Source organism: Dermacentor albipictus, chromosome 2 (genome assembly GCF_038994185.2).
Source record: "Dermacentor albipictus isolate Rhodes 1998 colony chromosome 2, USDA_Dalb.pri_finalv2, whole genome shotgun sequence".
NCBI lineage: Eukaryota > Metazoa > Arthropoda > Arachnida > Ixodida > Ixodidae > Dermacentor > Dermacentor albipictus.
In genome coordinates, this window is record NC_091822.1 from 68856364 (window position 1) to 68872067 (window position 15704).

At 42.3% G+C, this 15704-nt stretch overlaps 1 protein-coding gene across 3 annotated transcripts in view; it reads left to right on the plus strand.

The window, feature by feature from the left end:
- The window catches only part of LOC135903244 (sodium/iodide cotransporter-like), an 85749-nt gene that overhangs the window by 33590 nt on the left and 36455 nt on the right, over positions 1–15704 (plus strand). For all 3 annotated transcript variants that reach the window (XM_065433662.1, XM_070533665.1, XM_070533664.1), the window contains one exon: positions 12070–12227. In XM_065433662.1, the coding sequence (XP_065289734.1) occupies positions 12070–12227 (158 nt within the window). The remainder of the gene's footprint in view (positions 1–12069; positions 12228–15704) is intronic.

Below are 15704 nucleotides of genomic sequence, written 5' to 3' on the forward strand. Positions count from 1 at the left end.
TAGTGTTTTCAAATACTTTGTCCCCAGAATGCCAGGGATCCACAAGATCGATTAGACATTTATTATGTATGAACTACATTGCTTGTAAATAGTTTGTCAAGGTTACTCAAGCGCAGTTGCATACATGACTCGAGCGGTGCCCTTACAAAAATCTTTATACAAAGTCCATAGACAGTCCATAGACATTTGTCTAAGAAGTCTATAGACTTTCTATAGTCATTTCTTTAGACTGGTCTATAGACAGTCTATAGATTTATGGCCGCACACTTTTTATAGACTGGTCTATAAAAAGTCTGAGTTTATAGACTGTCTATAGACATTTCTTTAGACTAGTCTATAGACAGTCTATGGACTTATGGCCTCACACTTTTTATAGACTAGTCTATAAAAAGTCTGAGTCTATAGAGTGTCTATACACAGTCTATAGACTGTATGTAGACTTATGGCCATACACTTTTTATAGACTAGTCAATAAAAAGTCTAAGTCTATAGACTGCCTATAGACTTATGGCCATACACTTTTTATGGACTAGTCTATAAAAAGTCTGAGTCTAGAGTGTCTATGGATTAATTAATGAGAGCAGCATTCCGGGCAAGTTGGTAATCCATTGCTTAAATGATATTGCGCGACATAAAAAACGACACGGACGTGAAAGAAGACGACACACCAAGCACAAACTTTCAACTAAGTTTATTGTGCCACTGCGTCATTTTATACACGCCATGCACGTAAATCGCGCAAGCGCTTACACTGAAATGAAGTGCGAAATCATGTAACATGGTTACGTGTCGTGTGATGCCGCGTCCAAGTAACGTAATTCTTTTTCTGTGAGAGCTAGAGACGGGAAGCTGACACACGCATCACCCAATTTCGCGATCATCTGTGCTTCAGATATCTCACGGATGAGCTGCGTGCTACCACGGGAAACAATCGTACATTGATCCTCAAGAGGTTTGCACCCATGATCGCGACAGTGGATCGCCAAGAAACCGCCAGAGCCGTTTTTAACATTGTTGCTGTGCTCACGGAGCCGATCATTGAGGCAACGCCCAGTTTGTCCTATGTATTTCTTGCCACAAGAAAGCGGAAGGCTGTACACTACCCGGTGTACACACTCGACAAACTTTTTTCGGTGATGCTTTCTGCATTTATCGGAAGGGACGGCATTTGGATCAGTCAGCCTGCAAAGCCTGCCGAGCTTGTCGGGAGCAGAAAAAACAACTCTTACATTCGCTCTTTGGGCAATCTTTTTCAAGTTGTGGGAAATCCCGTGCATGTAAGGTATGACACTAACTTTAGGGCGTGTGCCAGGAGGGGCATCGGCAACTGACTTTTGCGTACTGGATCGCGCTTCTCTTAAGATGCGTTCCGCGACAGACACTAGCACCACCCTGGGATATCCAGCCAAGGACAACCGTAAAGTTTGCGCTTCTAAGCTTACGTCCACAACATGGCAGCAAGACTTGCTAAGGGCATTCTTGAAGCACAAACTGACAATGGCCCGCTTAACAAGCTTAGAATGTGCGGACGTATACGGCAGAAGTGGTTTGTTGGCTCGCGGCTCGTACGACCAACACGTGTGGCAGTCCTGAAAATTCAGGCGAAGATCAAGAAAACGAAGAGACCTATCTGCCGGCATCTCATGAGTAGTTTGAATGGGGGCTAAGCACTTCTGAAACGTTTCTAACGCTTTCTTAGCTTCCAGAATGAAGGCATCAGAAGAGCAGTCAATGAAAATTAAAAAGTCATCAACGTATCTAAATGTTGTAAAAACTGCAGTGCCTTGCACTTGTAAAGAAATGTCATGGTCTAAACAAGATAAAAACAAGTCACTAAGAATGGGAGCAATGCAAGAGCCAATACAAACTGCGCTCTTCTGCAAAAAACATTGGTTATCCCAAAGGTGGAATTAAGATAAATCTGTAAAAGTTCTAAAAATTGCCTGCAAGACATGCCGGCCTCATTCTGGAAGGAAACAGCACCATACTTATCTATACATTGCTCAACACAGGACAGTACGCTTCTATGCGGCAAGGAATAATAAAGATCCTTTACATCAATGGAAAACGCCTGAAGACCACGGTCAGAATGTGACTTCAAAAATTCAATCACAGATTCTGAGTTCTTTGCGATCCACTGTCGCGATCATGGGTGCAAACCTCTTGAGGATCAATGTACGATTGTTTCCCGTGGCAGCACGCAGCTCATCCGTGAGATATCTGAAGCACAGATGATCGCGAAATTGGGTGATGCGTGTGTCAGCTTCCCGTCTCTAGCTCTCACAGAAAAAGAATTACGTTACTTGGACGCGGCATCACACGACACGTAACCATGTTACATGATTTCGCACTTCATTTCCGTGTAAGCGCATGCGCGACTTACGTGCATGCCATGTATAAAATGACGCAGTGACACAATAAACTTAGTTGAAAGTTTGCGCTTGGTGTGTCGTCTTCTTTCACGTCCGTGTCGTTTTTTATGTCGCGCAATATCATTTAAGCAATGGATTAATTAAAATTCATGTTTGTAGACAGTTGTCTGCATAATGTCTATGGGCAAGTGTATAGGCTTACAGTTCTACTTTTGTAGACTGAAGTCTATAGAATGTCTACAGACAAATATATATATATATACTATAGACATTCTATAGACTTCAGTCTACAAAAACAGAACTTTATAATCCAATACACTTTTTTCTATGACATTCTACATACACTTGCCAACAAACATGCATTTTCATTAATTTATAGACACTCTAGACACAGACATTTTATAGACAAGTCTACAAAGAGTGTATAAGGCCATAACTCCATAGCGGCTATCTACAAGTTAGTTTACATTTTTCATTACATGCGGTAGCAAAACGTTTTGAATGTATTTCATTTCATTTTATAGATATGAAATGCATGGAATGCAGATATTATGCATGTGCACCTGTTCCTTTTCATCTGCACTTATGCATTACCGTTAGTAGATTAATAAAGCTCCTGAACCAGCTGTACTTTCATATATGTTGCATAAACAGAAAGAATTTATATAGTGCTGAATCATGCAGTGCAAAAAATAAAACAAATGCACCGGCAATACATTAACCGTTTTTATTGCTCGATATAATACATGAATTCCTTAAATTCTTGTCTTATGCTATTATGGGAACAGATTAAATATTTACACTACTCCTTGGCAAGCATGGTCGCCAGGCTGGCCTTGACCTTTGTGTCATTAGTCCCAAAGGTGCTGCAGGTGTATGCTGCAAATAAGTACATGCAGCAATATGAGGCAAAAATAACAGATGTGTATTCTTTGTGTGTTCATTAAGCAGCTGAATATATTTACTCGAACCATCTAAGTCAATACTTAATGCGGTTTAACTATGACTAATGGCTGCTTGTCAATACAAATCAGTACCTTTATGCAATGTTCTATTGCATGGTATGGGGAACAATTAAACAGTCACAACTGCTGCTCGTGTCAGCAACAGTATGTTCCCTTTTATGACAAGTTCATATATGATGCATTAATGTACTTATCCCAAATGGTCCCTATATTTATTGCGGAAACGTTACCCAGTTGGGCTGTCTGTACAGTTTTTTTGGCTGGTAGTTAAGTATGCCCGTGCAGAGGGATGTTTTCAGGAGACGTGACTGGCATATTCCCAGTGTCATGCCTAAGATTGTAATTTATTTTGCTTAGTACACATTGAAATGTATTTCTCATACTTTTAAATGAATGGGTCATTGGCCATAACTTCAACAGATGGCGGATGGGTTGATTGTATTGATATGGTACCTTAATTTCTTGCAGGTAATGAGGCCTCTTGGGCATGCTAACAGGTTTCCAAGTTAGGTATACCACATGAGCACCCGAAATACCACACGAGCACTTTGTGTCATGGCACGACAGATATGCACCTCCTAGGAAACAGAACTGATAGTATAGTTCGAATGAATTCTATCACAGTAAATTATTTAAGGTGCTTTGAAAGACGAAAATTTTTTCTAGGCTATCGAGGTTCAGGACGTTTAGCTAACGCAAAAAAAAAAAAACGTATTGAGTAAGAAATGCCTTGTCAGTCTGCTTAACTTTCTTTTTTTTCAATAAATAGAACCAATTTCCTTCAATTTTTATGAAGTGAAACGTTTTAAAAATATATTTAACACAGAGACTTTCTGGAAACTTTGACATGCAACAAGACAGCATACCTATGTGGCCAATTTAAAGTTTCCCGATCTTTTTCCAAGCCTTTCCTGGCTGTTTTCATGACAATTTTCTGGCAATCTATGACGCCTGCAGCTTAAGTGCAATAAAAAATACTATGGTTTAATGCTTGCCAAGTAGTGCCAGTCCATAATATTTAGATAAAACGAATAACACGTCAGTCACTTAACATGTAGTATTAGATGCAACTGACTTGAATCCCTTGTTTAATAAAGCTGACAAGGGCTTCGGCAAGTTCGTAATTGATGGCCACACGAGTACAGCACGGAAGACAGAGACACGCGTAAAACAAATGCAACAATTTGAGGGAAAACTCATACAATGAGTTATTTTTACGGTTCAATAGTAGTTTTCTATATAATTTGCTCTCACCACTTATGCCTCTAGTTAACTTTGTTTACCTATGACTAAAGACTACATGGCAATATTAATCAGTACCATTATGATGTTTCGTTATATTATAGTATGATAAGCAGTTAGACAACCATAATGGTAGCCGGTGTTAGCAACGGTACGCTTCGTTTCAAGACAGGTTCATGTGACACACAGTGTACTCATAAAAACGAAAGAAATGTGAGAATCCCAAACGATTCCTATAATAATAATTGTTGAAACAAAGATACCCTGCTGGACTGTGCACATTTTTCAGGTGTTAAAGCAATGTGCCCGTGCCGATCGAACATGCTCAGCATACTGACTGCAGTTTTGAACAATCACGTTAACATTTGCAATTTATTTCCGCTTAGAACAGTCTGCATTGTCTCTTTTCTCATACTTCGAGATGAATACATTTGCCACACTTTCAGTAGAATGCGCATGAATGGGGGCGTACTGATCAGGTCACTTATCAACTAAAACATGTTACGATCTCTTAGGTGTGTTAATAAGGGTAGAACAAATGCAATGTCCACTGAATTATTTGAATAATCTGTGCGTTATCTACTAAGAAAAGACCACCAAATTGGTAATCTGGCTCTTTATTCTTTTGTACAGCGCATATAGTATGCAGTCTGTCCAAGATGACGGCACTACATGCAACAGTAATGAAAACCGGAACACTTATTGCGCACGACAAGGGCTTCATACCGTGCACGACTGGCACAATGCGAATCTGCGCCAGCAGCTGCCTAGAGATTAAGAGCACGTAAACTGCATAACCCCGAAGCATCGAAAGGCGCTTAACGCTTTTCATATAGCTCGAAAGATAACTTCTGCTGCTAAACTGTTTAAAAAAGAGACAAAAAACAAATCTTCCAACTACCGTCAAACGCAATGCCTTCAGTCTGAAACGTGTAAAGGTGCTTCCCGGAGCGACTAATTTATTGTGCTCCAATTTTTTCGGCTAAGTTGCGAAGCTGCGAGTGACTGAGCTTATCGCAGGTTTCATGCTCCAAAAGCGTTTGTGGTTGCATATAAATAGATTGGGTGAATCTAGAGATTTTCGCTTGACATTTCTTTAAGTCTCGTGTTTTGCTTGCTGTAACTTCCCAAAATTATTTAGATTGGTTGCCAGAAACCTTAAAAATACTGCTACCTTAAAAACAATGCGAAAATGGCAGTGCACACACTGCTGATGCATGCCCCGCAAACACGGCCTTTCATCCGAGTACGTTAGCAGTTATTTAACTATACATGTCTGTCAGAACATTCTTGATGCTAACACAATTTCGAGATATATACGTAAAGCGTGTCACGAGAATTTCACTACACATGCGGCGCAGCATTCATCGCGGCCGGATCAAGCGCCACGAAATGAGATCTACCACACTGGCTGCCCAACATACACAATCCGCTTAGTGGTAGCTCAATATCAAGTTAATACATGGTGTAGCTTCCTTCTTTACGCACCTAAACTATTATGCGAAAATCAACAAGCCCGAGCGATCGCTCGCCGTAAAACATTCCGTATAGTAGAAGCGAGAACAAGAGCGCGTTATGAAACTATGTCAACGACAAACCGACACTATACCCGAGTCGCCTGCGCTACATGCAGCCGCTTCGCGCTACGAAATGCGCTCACATAATCATGAGCTATTGACGCAAAACATCTTTGCTAAAGCTTACCGTTCAGTGTAGTTGACGTGTGATGCCACAAAGATGACACGCATACACAGACACCAACACTCATGCGGACACCGCACACCGGTACAACCGTATACGTGCCTGGCGCACTCGTTGAGATGGCGCACCGCCGCGCATGCGCAAAATCTCCGCGCATGCGCAGGAGCTCCGCGCGCGCGAGCGCGCGCGCTCGGAGGAGTGTCAGCGCCTTTTCCTCCTTCATTTTTTCCCCCTCTCTCTCGGCGCGCCATGCGCGCCGGAACGGGTGGCTTATTCATCTTTATCACCATTATTCATCTTTTTTCGTGGACGAAGGAAATGCGCTGGCAGGTTGTATGACAAACGCTGTGGGCTATCGTATGAGACTGGAACGCTAACTTGAATGCGCTGTTTGTAAAAGCCATTACAGGGCCCTTCAAACGTTTCAGACGCATTATTGCCAGCGTCGATTAGTAATACAGCGTACTTGTAGCATATCTTCCAGCGTACCACCAAATGTGATGCCCGCACGTATGTTAGTGCTAATTTTCTGTTCTGGTGATAGGTCAAAGCAATCAGTACAGCATTGAGGTACTCATATGCGTGGCTGCCCAGGCATACCGCCGGCGAAATACTGGGTGGGCTCTGATAATTTGGCACCTATTTTAAGTAAATGAGAAACTTTGATGGGTTTATAGTGCAGGATATCAGTCAACAAAAAACCGCCCTAAGTTAGTGACGCAGCCGAGGTATGAAGAAAATGTGAAAAGTATCCGAGAATCGGACGACACACAACGCGAACACCACATGCGCGACATCGGTTCATCGCACATTCACAAAGTCCGCGTTGTCAGCTACAAACATTACGAGTGTCCTTGCTGTTAGCTAGATGCCTGTTTGGAATCCACTTCTAGCTGAAGCTGGCGTTCATAACTACTATTATAACAATTGGATCGGCGTTTTGCTTTCTTTATTCTACTGCCGCAAAAGTGATGCGACAACTGTGAAGACTGTCTTGGGATTGCCGAGACCGACTACGTAGATCATATCATGTGGTCAACAAATGCGGAGGTATACACTATGTGTATACTAATGTCTACAAATAGGCTCTACAGCAATCTCAGCAGTATACAACTTCAGTGGCTTATATCAAACGCAGCTACGTATTATCCACCGGTACCTGCGCTTGGTTACAGCGTACACGGGTTGGGCCCAGATTAACGATGTTTGTCTATTGTTAATCTATAGACATGCAATACCACGACAACTCAGAGGCAGACCAGGTGGTGAATTCACCACCTGGTCTGCCGGCTTTCGCGACTTATTCACCACCTTTGCCACATCATCACCATCTGACCTTCACCAGCTGGTATCGCGAAGTGTACGTCTGGGAAGCAGCCAGGATTAGGGCCTTCGGGTGCCTGGAAGACCTTTGTGACTCGGACGTTGCCTGTTCCGCCGCGATCCTCGTTCGGTGCAGCTGCACCGAATGACGACTAGCAGTCTGCACGGTTTGCCCGCCGCGCCGGGGTTGCACACGGTGCCGGTCGCGCATGAACCAGTGCCATATCATCGCCTTCGCAGAGGGCGGGGAATATGGGAACTCGGCATTACATATTATCGACTTTCTTATATAGACATTCAATACACCAGGAGAGAAAAAGAAATAGAAACCTTAGCCGACTATTATTATTAACTGTCTAATATAGAGAGTCTATAGACAGAGTATGGACAAAAATAGATAGAGACCGTAATCCACTTTTGTCTATAGGTAGTCCATAGAGGGGAAGGATACAATAAAGAAACATACTCCTTATCGACTTTTTTCTATAAACTGTCTATAGACTGCGAGTAGACAATAGAAATAGAAACCTTATCGACTTTCGTCTATAGAAAGTCTATAGACAAAGTATGGACAAAAATAGATAGAAGCTGTATCGACTTTCGTCTATAGGTAGTCCATAGAGGGGAAGTAGGCAAAAAAGAGCAAACACCTTATCGACTTTTTTCTATAGACCGTCTATAGGCTGCGTATAGACAAAAAGAAATAGAAACTTTATCGACTTTCGTCTATAGACAGTCTACAGACTTTGTATCAACAAAAGGCCAAATCTATAGAAAGGAAAGGTCATCTATAAGAAGTCTATATACTTTCTATAGATAGTCTAAAGTCATTTTTGTAAGGGTGGCGCTCTTCTCCACTCAGTGCGGATTCTAGAATGACGGTTAAGGTGACGTGCGTATGCGAATATTCGGATAAAAAGCCTGAAATGGCTTACGAAGTTGGAGGCTGTAGCGTAAAGTCGATTGCGCATATAGGGATGTCATCTGCATAATTTGGCAGACTACGCATGCATGATTATGCACAGAAATTCAACTTCCACACAGGAGCCACAATAACGCTCTGGGCAGACAGGCCATCTTTTATATCCCTGTGCCTCAGAAACACAATACCACATCCTGGCAGAAAACGGAACAACTTGTCCACCCTTAACTTCCTGTCATGCAGAGTGAAGTTATACAGAAGAATGAAATATTTTAGAATAACCTAATTGCTATGTTAATCATTTTTACTCCTCTCTTGAACTATCCACACCTGAAACTTCGTTTCAGCGAATTCCAAACGCAACTGTATGCGCTTTGCGTTAAGCTTCCTGTGTTTAAATGAGAATTTTGAGGCATCCAATTCAGTGTGGCACATATACTTTCGGAATTACAGGAATACATTGCCATGGCTGACTGAGTTTTTGGGAGTGAAGAGTAATGTCTATAGTTGCAAGGTATATTGCGGTTTCCCACTTGAGAACAGATGAAGGCTAATTTCAGCGTTCCTCGTCTCTTTAACCTTCTCAGAAGCTCAAGATGGTATACGTCGTCCCAGTACATACCTTGGCACAGTCAAAAATCGGCATCATTGTACCCGTCTTTGGAGCAAGTGTCAAATTTTATGTATTATTTCTATCTGTTTCTAGGTACATTTCTTTCTTGCTTGATGCTTTGATTTTAGCAACCATTTTAGAACATTATGGCAGTTTCCCACCTTTTCGCAGCAGGTTGAACAACCACAAAATCAAACTGCAGCTGGTTCAAAGCTGCAATGATGCGTATACCCGCGCACAAACAAATAAAAGCCGTTTTGCAACCATCGGAACAAAGCGCACAAATGATACTGCTGGCTCCCCAGATAAGGAATCTACTTCGCATCGCATCTAGTCTTCGAATGGCCTCTGTGGAGTGATATACGCAGATAAAACTTACCATTAGCATGCCTACAAACTTAGTCCTTAAGCTTTGCGTGTGCCAGCATACTTCGATCCAGCTACATAGAAACGTCGTGCCGCACGCTCCTTTCGTAAAAATTTAGACTTGTTACTATATTTGCTGCAAACATCACTTACAGTGCGTGCATGGAGAGAGGGACTGAAAGACGACGAAGACAAGCACTCACTGATTTTTACCAAGAGTAACAAGCACATATACCAAGACACCAAGACAAAAAGCACTCGCTCCAAAGCGTGGAGCCAGCATGAGTACGGATTCAAAATTCAAAGGAACCATGACCGCGTCCTTCAGATGAATGAGCGCGCATATGCGACCTCAGAAGAGCAAACGCTTTATCTGTTAATGTAAGTGACGGCATACTAACCGATTCACCTTCAGCGACAGCTGCTGCTTCAATAATAAGGCTAGTGTTTTTATTAGGATGCCTAGCTAAGATACACTCTTTTCAGTGAGCAGAATACAGCCGAACTGTGCGCAAAGGACGCCTACAAACCATTCCCTGTACATGTACGCGCTGTAAGTGATGTTTGCAGTGGAATACCAAGTAGCCCGTACCCAAACCGAGCTACACTATTCACCCCTGCGCTTGATCCTGCGTCCTTTTGAACTAAGCTTCTGCCATTTTATCTATATCTTCCTGAGTTCCGAGGTGTAATTAAGTTCGCAGAATTTTGTGAGCTTTTCAGAAATCGATGTTTAAGTAACAGGGACGAAAAGTGAATTTTAGTATTTCCCAATTATTGGCTGTTTTAGCACAGCATGATGTCCAATATATTGGACACTGGAAACCTACCCGGTTATTTTTTGGCTAGAGGGTATGCAGTAGCAAAGGGCGATTTAATAATAAAAATGGCTTCAAAAGTGCAAAATTTGTTAATACTCGAAATTTCATCACAGAAAAAGAACAAGCGATAAAATATGAGAAATATAACTTACTTTTTTGGTGGTCGGCGAAGAAGGCCGTGCTGCTGAATGCCGCCATTGCAAACACCCCTGGTTGTCAAACTACTAATGAATATTCAACAAGACTTCATAGGTGGCGCTAGTAGGTGTCTAAAATATGGGACAATATTCGGTTTTGCGGGCTAAAACATGCTGCGTCCTGGATAGTGGCGGAGTATTGGATGTCCAATATATTCGACAAATCCCCATAGCCGGAAATCAGGAGGATAACTGACAATTTGCTGCGCGACAATGACGAATCATCGCTGTAATATGCTGTTTCGGTTTCGAATCGTCATGTTGGGGCACCACTCAGTGCCAAGCGCTGTAAGTATATCTGCTGCGTTTCGCCTCGCTGCAATAAAGTCATTCTTTGTTTGGTCCCCGACTCGAGCAGTCCGGCTCTGGCATTGCGGCGCTTCGTGCCCAACCATTAGGCCTCACGCCGTAGGTCCCGCGTCCGGCTGCCCCGTAGAAGTTACTACACTCGTTTATCTCGCTTGTGCTATGATATTGTGTCAGAAATAATAACTGTTCCATCGAAATTTGCCAAGATATAGCTTCTTTAGGAACGTTACGGAATATTTTATTGATGAAATGGACGTTGTCAGTTGTTGGGATGCATGCAAAAATGAACGATCGATATCCTCGGCAAACTGCATCTTTCTATTAGCCGCCGAATGAAGTACTCGCAGAAGGGTTGGCATTCGGTCCAGTTGGTAAATAGTTGAAGGAACAACCCAGTCACAAACCACAAACGACAACAAGAAAGATTCACGCCACAATGACTGGTTGTTGTGGTGTGAACCTCTTATTGTAATTTGTGTTTTGTGACTGGCTTCATTCCTTCAACAAAGTACTCGAGTATATACAACGCACATTGTAGTGTAGGTTCACTGTCAGAAACTGAGACAATTTCCCATTTTTGCCATAACGAATATCCACAATTGATAGGAGTAATAGCCCACGACGGCTGCACAACCGTATGCGTGCAGGAAGGCAGACAATGCAAAGGCAACGTTATTTCATGGGCGTACAGTGGTCATATAAATGCAACTGTTAAACTGTATTTATTTTTATTTTTTGTTCTACCTCCATAACGGCGGAGCATATGCAATGGGCGTGATGGTCACCTCAACGATGATAGCCCACGACGGCTGCACAACCGTATGCGTGCAGGAAGGCAGACAATGCAAAGGCAACGTTATTTCATGGGCGTACAGTGGTCATATAAATGCAACTGTTAAACTGTATTTATTTTTATTTTTTGTTCTACCTCCATAACGGCGGAGCATATGCAATGGGCGTGATGGTCACCTCAACGATGACATTTCAGCGCCTTCATATAGACACAGGACTAGTCGCAGTTAGAACGCTACCTGACTGCCTCTATCAACAAGTAATGACTACTAATATCCTAATGTACATAACTATGCTAATCTTTACCACTTTGTCCTGGCAAAGAAGTGGTCAGATGTTCAATACTGAGACATCCTGCTTTAGAGTGCCTTTGCAACTTATTGCACCACGCTGTAAAAACTTTTCGACAATTTCATCGCTTATAACAGTTCTTTTTAATTCCACAGGGTGGACTCCGCAGTGTCGTCTGGGCTGACTTTGCACAAGCATTCGTGATGTTTTCTTCTCCCTTTATCATAATTGGAAAGGTTATATACGACTCAAGAATTGCAAGCCCGCCACTGAAACCAATAAGCGATATCAACATTGCCGACTACATATTCCGGTGAGCGATTTCATGTTGTAAAGGTTCTGAGGCATGCTGTTGTTGTTTCCATGTGTGACGGTCGCGTGCATGTACGGCTCTTTTTCGATAAATTAGGTTGTCGCACCACCGTCGACTGCCGTTTACGTAACTGCTGTGCAGCGGACGTCATTTTTCATTTCTGTGCCATTGCTTTGTACCTACAGCAGAAGTTGAATCAGTCGTACACACATGCATAAAGTCGAGCTCAACTAGTCATAATTTCAGGATTAGGCACACGTTACTGAAGCAGGAGTTCTTCAGCTTAAGCAGAGAAAATTTGCGCGCTCCTGTGCTGCCTTTGGTGCGATACTGTTTGGCTGTGCGCGTCTGGTTCTTTTGTCAAATGAGCCACATTTTTACACATCATGCGCCATGAATTTCGAAGCAAAGCTTTCAACTCTAGGCCATTTACCTTTTGTCAAAAAATTGGGCACTGGATTAGTTCATGATAGTGTCTGACAGCCTAAGGTTGGCTCGTCAATAATTAATGAGATGGAAGAGCTGCGGGTTCTTGGCCTGGAAGTTCACCATTCTGGGTCTAGCATAAGTTAAGAGAATCTGAAGCTGTTCACAGGATTAGTAGAACTGCACCAAAGATTTCTGGAACCCACCCTGACGTAGCTCGCTGCCCCGTGCACTCTGTCCTGCAGCCTCGCATTATTCATAACCAAGCGAACTGCCCACGGTTCCCTACTCTACAGTGGGGCTAACATTTGGTAGCCAATAGAAGTGACAAGACCACGAGAAACTTAGCACCATTTTTATTTCTTGATCAGCGAGAAGAAGCAAAGCTTAAAGGGACACTAAAGTGAAAAACGATTTCTTCTGCATCAGTAAATTACCGAAATTACCGACAAGCCATAAAAAGCGCAAGAACGAAATATGGGTGGCGACGCCTACTTAAGTTCCTGCACCTGGGGGCTGTGACGTCTTGGATTTCGATGACATCTTCTAGGGCCTACTAACTATATATAGCGGTACACATTGACTGCATTGTGGTCGAAAGGAACCAAATATTGAACACGGCAAGTTTCGGGAACCTTTAAAAGAAAAATTATGGGGTTTTACGTGCCAAAACCACTTTCTGATTATGAGGCACGCCGTAGTGTGGGACTCCGGAAATTTCGACCACCTGTGTCCCCCACCGAAATGCGGCCGCCGTGGCCGGGATTCCATCCCGCGACCTCGTGCTCAGCAGCCTAACACCATAGCCACTGAGCAACCACGGCGGGTTTTCGGGAACCTTTATTCAGCCAACGTGGCCCTAATGCGAAAACATACTTTGGAATCCTTGACGTCACGCTGACGTACCGGCGCTGGGGTTTCGGCGCGAAATTCAAATACTGATACTTGGACCTTCATTTTCTCATCTAATAATCAAACAATTTTTTTTTAAATGACTGCCTGCAGGGTTCTCAAACAATGCTTCATTAGTCTAAACTAATTTAGTTTTTCGCTTTTGTGCCCCTTTAAACAACAGTGCATTATGATAGTCGCGTCGCTCCGTTCGTATTTCTTGGATATTTTGGTGTAACAATGATCTTAGACACTATTCCACCGGGACTTTACAAAACGACAACCACTAACAAGACGACAAAGCTTTACCGAGTAGTTAAACCGATTCCAGTAATTCAGACGACTATACTTACGGGACGCTGTGTCCTCTACAAGGTTGGTGGCGCTTAACCCTAGATGAGGGCACATTGCTTTCTAAGATTCAATACATTCTGAGAACCAAGGCACTGGCGGTATTCAACGGCCTTTTCATATCCGTTATTATTCGAGCTCAAGATTGGACATGATGCGATCGCAGCCTTTGTCAACTTGTCTTAAGCAGCAGATGTCCGTCGTCTACTTTGAACGTACACTTTAACAAAGACAGTCCATGATAGGGTGCTTAAGGTTGTGAAGTGAAGAAGGGACCAACTTTAAAAGTATGAATGATGGCTTCTCGACGGTACGTTTCATAAGTCGCTGTCGCAGCATCTGCATACAGTGGGCTCCATACTTACATGTAATTTCACTCCGACATTATGCTGCGCGAAAAGCCAGATATATAAAATGGCGCGCTTTGGGCAGAACTGGCCCTTGCTCTACTGAATCACTACAAATAACCAATCAAATCAATCAGGTAAACCAAATAAAATTACGTACGTGTTATACCTATCTGTCATATAACTGATCACCATTATTCTTTCTACAAGCACTGTATGTAGTCGCCCTCTTCATGACACGGCTAAGTAGAGTATGGCGCTGTGCGCCCGCGTGGTTTAGTTTTTGCATTTCAATGTACCGTGCTAGCGCTGTAAAGCATACCTAAAATATTGCTTGAGTTTATGGTCGTGAGCTTTGGGGTCCAACAACATGAACACTGCATGGGACTTCACACTGCACATTATTAAAACGCATTCTGAGCATTGAGCTTACTTTTACACCATTTCATTAAACACTTCACTAAGACTCACTACATATGAATTCGAGTAAATGCGTTGAATTAGCATTTTTTGCCTGCATATGAGTTTGTAATACTGCATACTACTGTTCTCGCAATTGACCGAAATACCGAGGTTCATTAAGGCTTTTTTTGTATCAAAAGTTGAAACCGTGCTTCACAATGCTCTTTCAGCGACGTACTGTTCGTAGCAATGTGGATGGGCCGAAATAGAAATTATCTTTTGAAATACCATGCCCAGTTACAAAAAGAAATGCATTCATAAATAACTTGTTTGATCTTTGGGAAATCCTTTCTATCTCTCTATTTTTGAAGAACGAGAAGCATTGGGCAGATGAATAATAAATCTCGTATGGCAGCAAACGATTATTGTGATTCCGAAAGTAGCTTACTCTTTCTCAGTAAATGCAGTAGATGACTGCAAATTCCAGCATTACAATGCTGTCAAAATATCGTACAATTCGTATTTTCAAGATGAATATTGCTCCTAACGCTTCGTCTTTCTTTTGTTCGTATTAGTCTTTGTCAAGTTATCTATACAGTATAGCATAAGAACGCGACAAGAAATTAGGTACCATTATGGTTCCTGTGTAAACTCCTGTCCGAAAGTGCTTTGAAATAGCCTCATTTAGACAATCATATAGTAACAGTGTTCTTTATAAAAAAGTTTGAAGGTACATCATTAGGTGCATAACCCAGACTGATAGATTCAAGCAAGCGCCAATGTAGCTTGAAAGCTCATAAAATCGCTAGCGACCCAATATAATGAACCATTCTCCTCAATTAGGGGCTCTTCTGCATTTATAATGTCGATTGTGTCTCTGATTGAGGGATTTAGATATGCGATATAGTTGCGAGGACTCTTTAACTATCTACATCATTCCAAACTGCCAAACATGCTTGATTAAAGTGTTCCAAGTACAGTTTGTCTCGAACTCCAATAAGTTTGGTTTACATCCTGGAAGAACCTCGTGTGAGGTTGTCCAAGACGGTTCCCAGGGTTC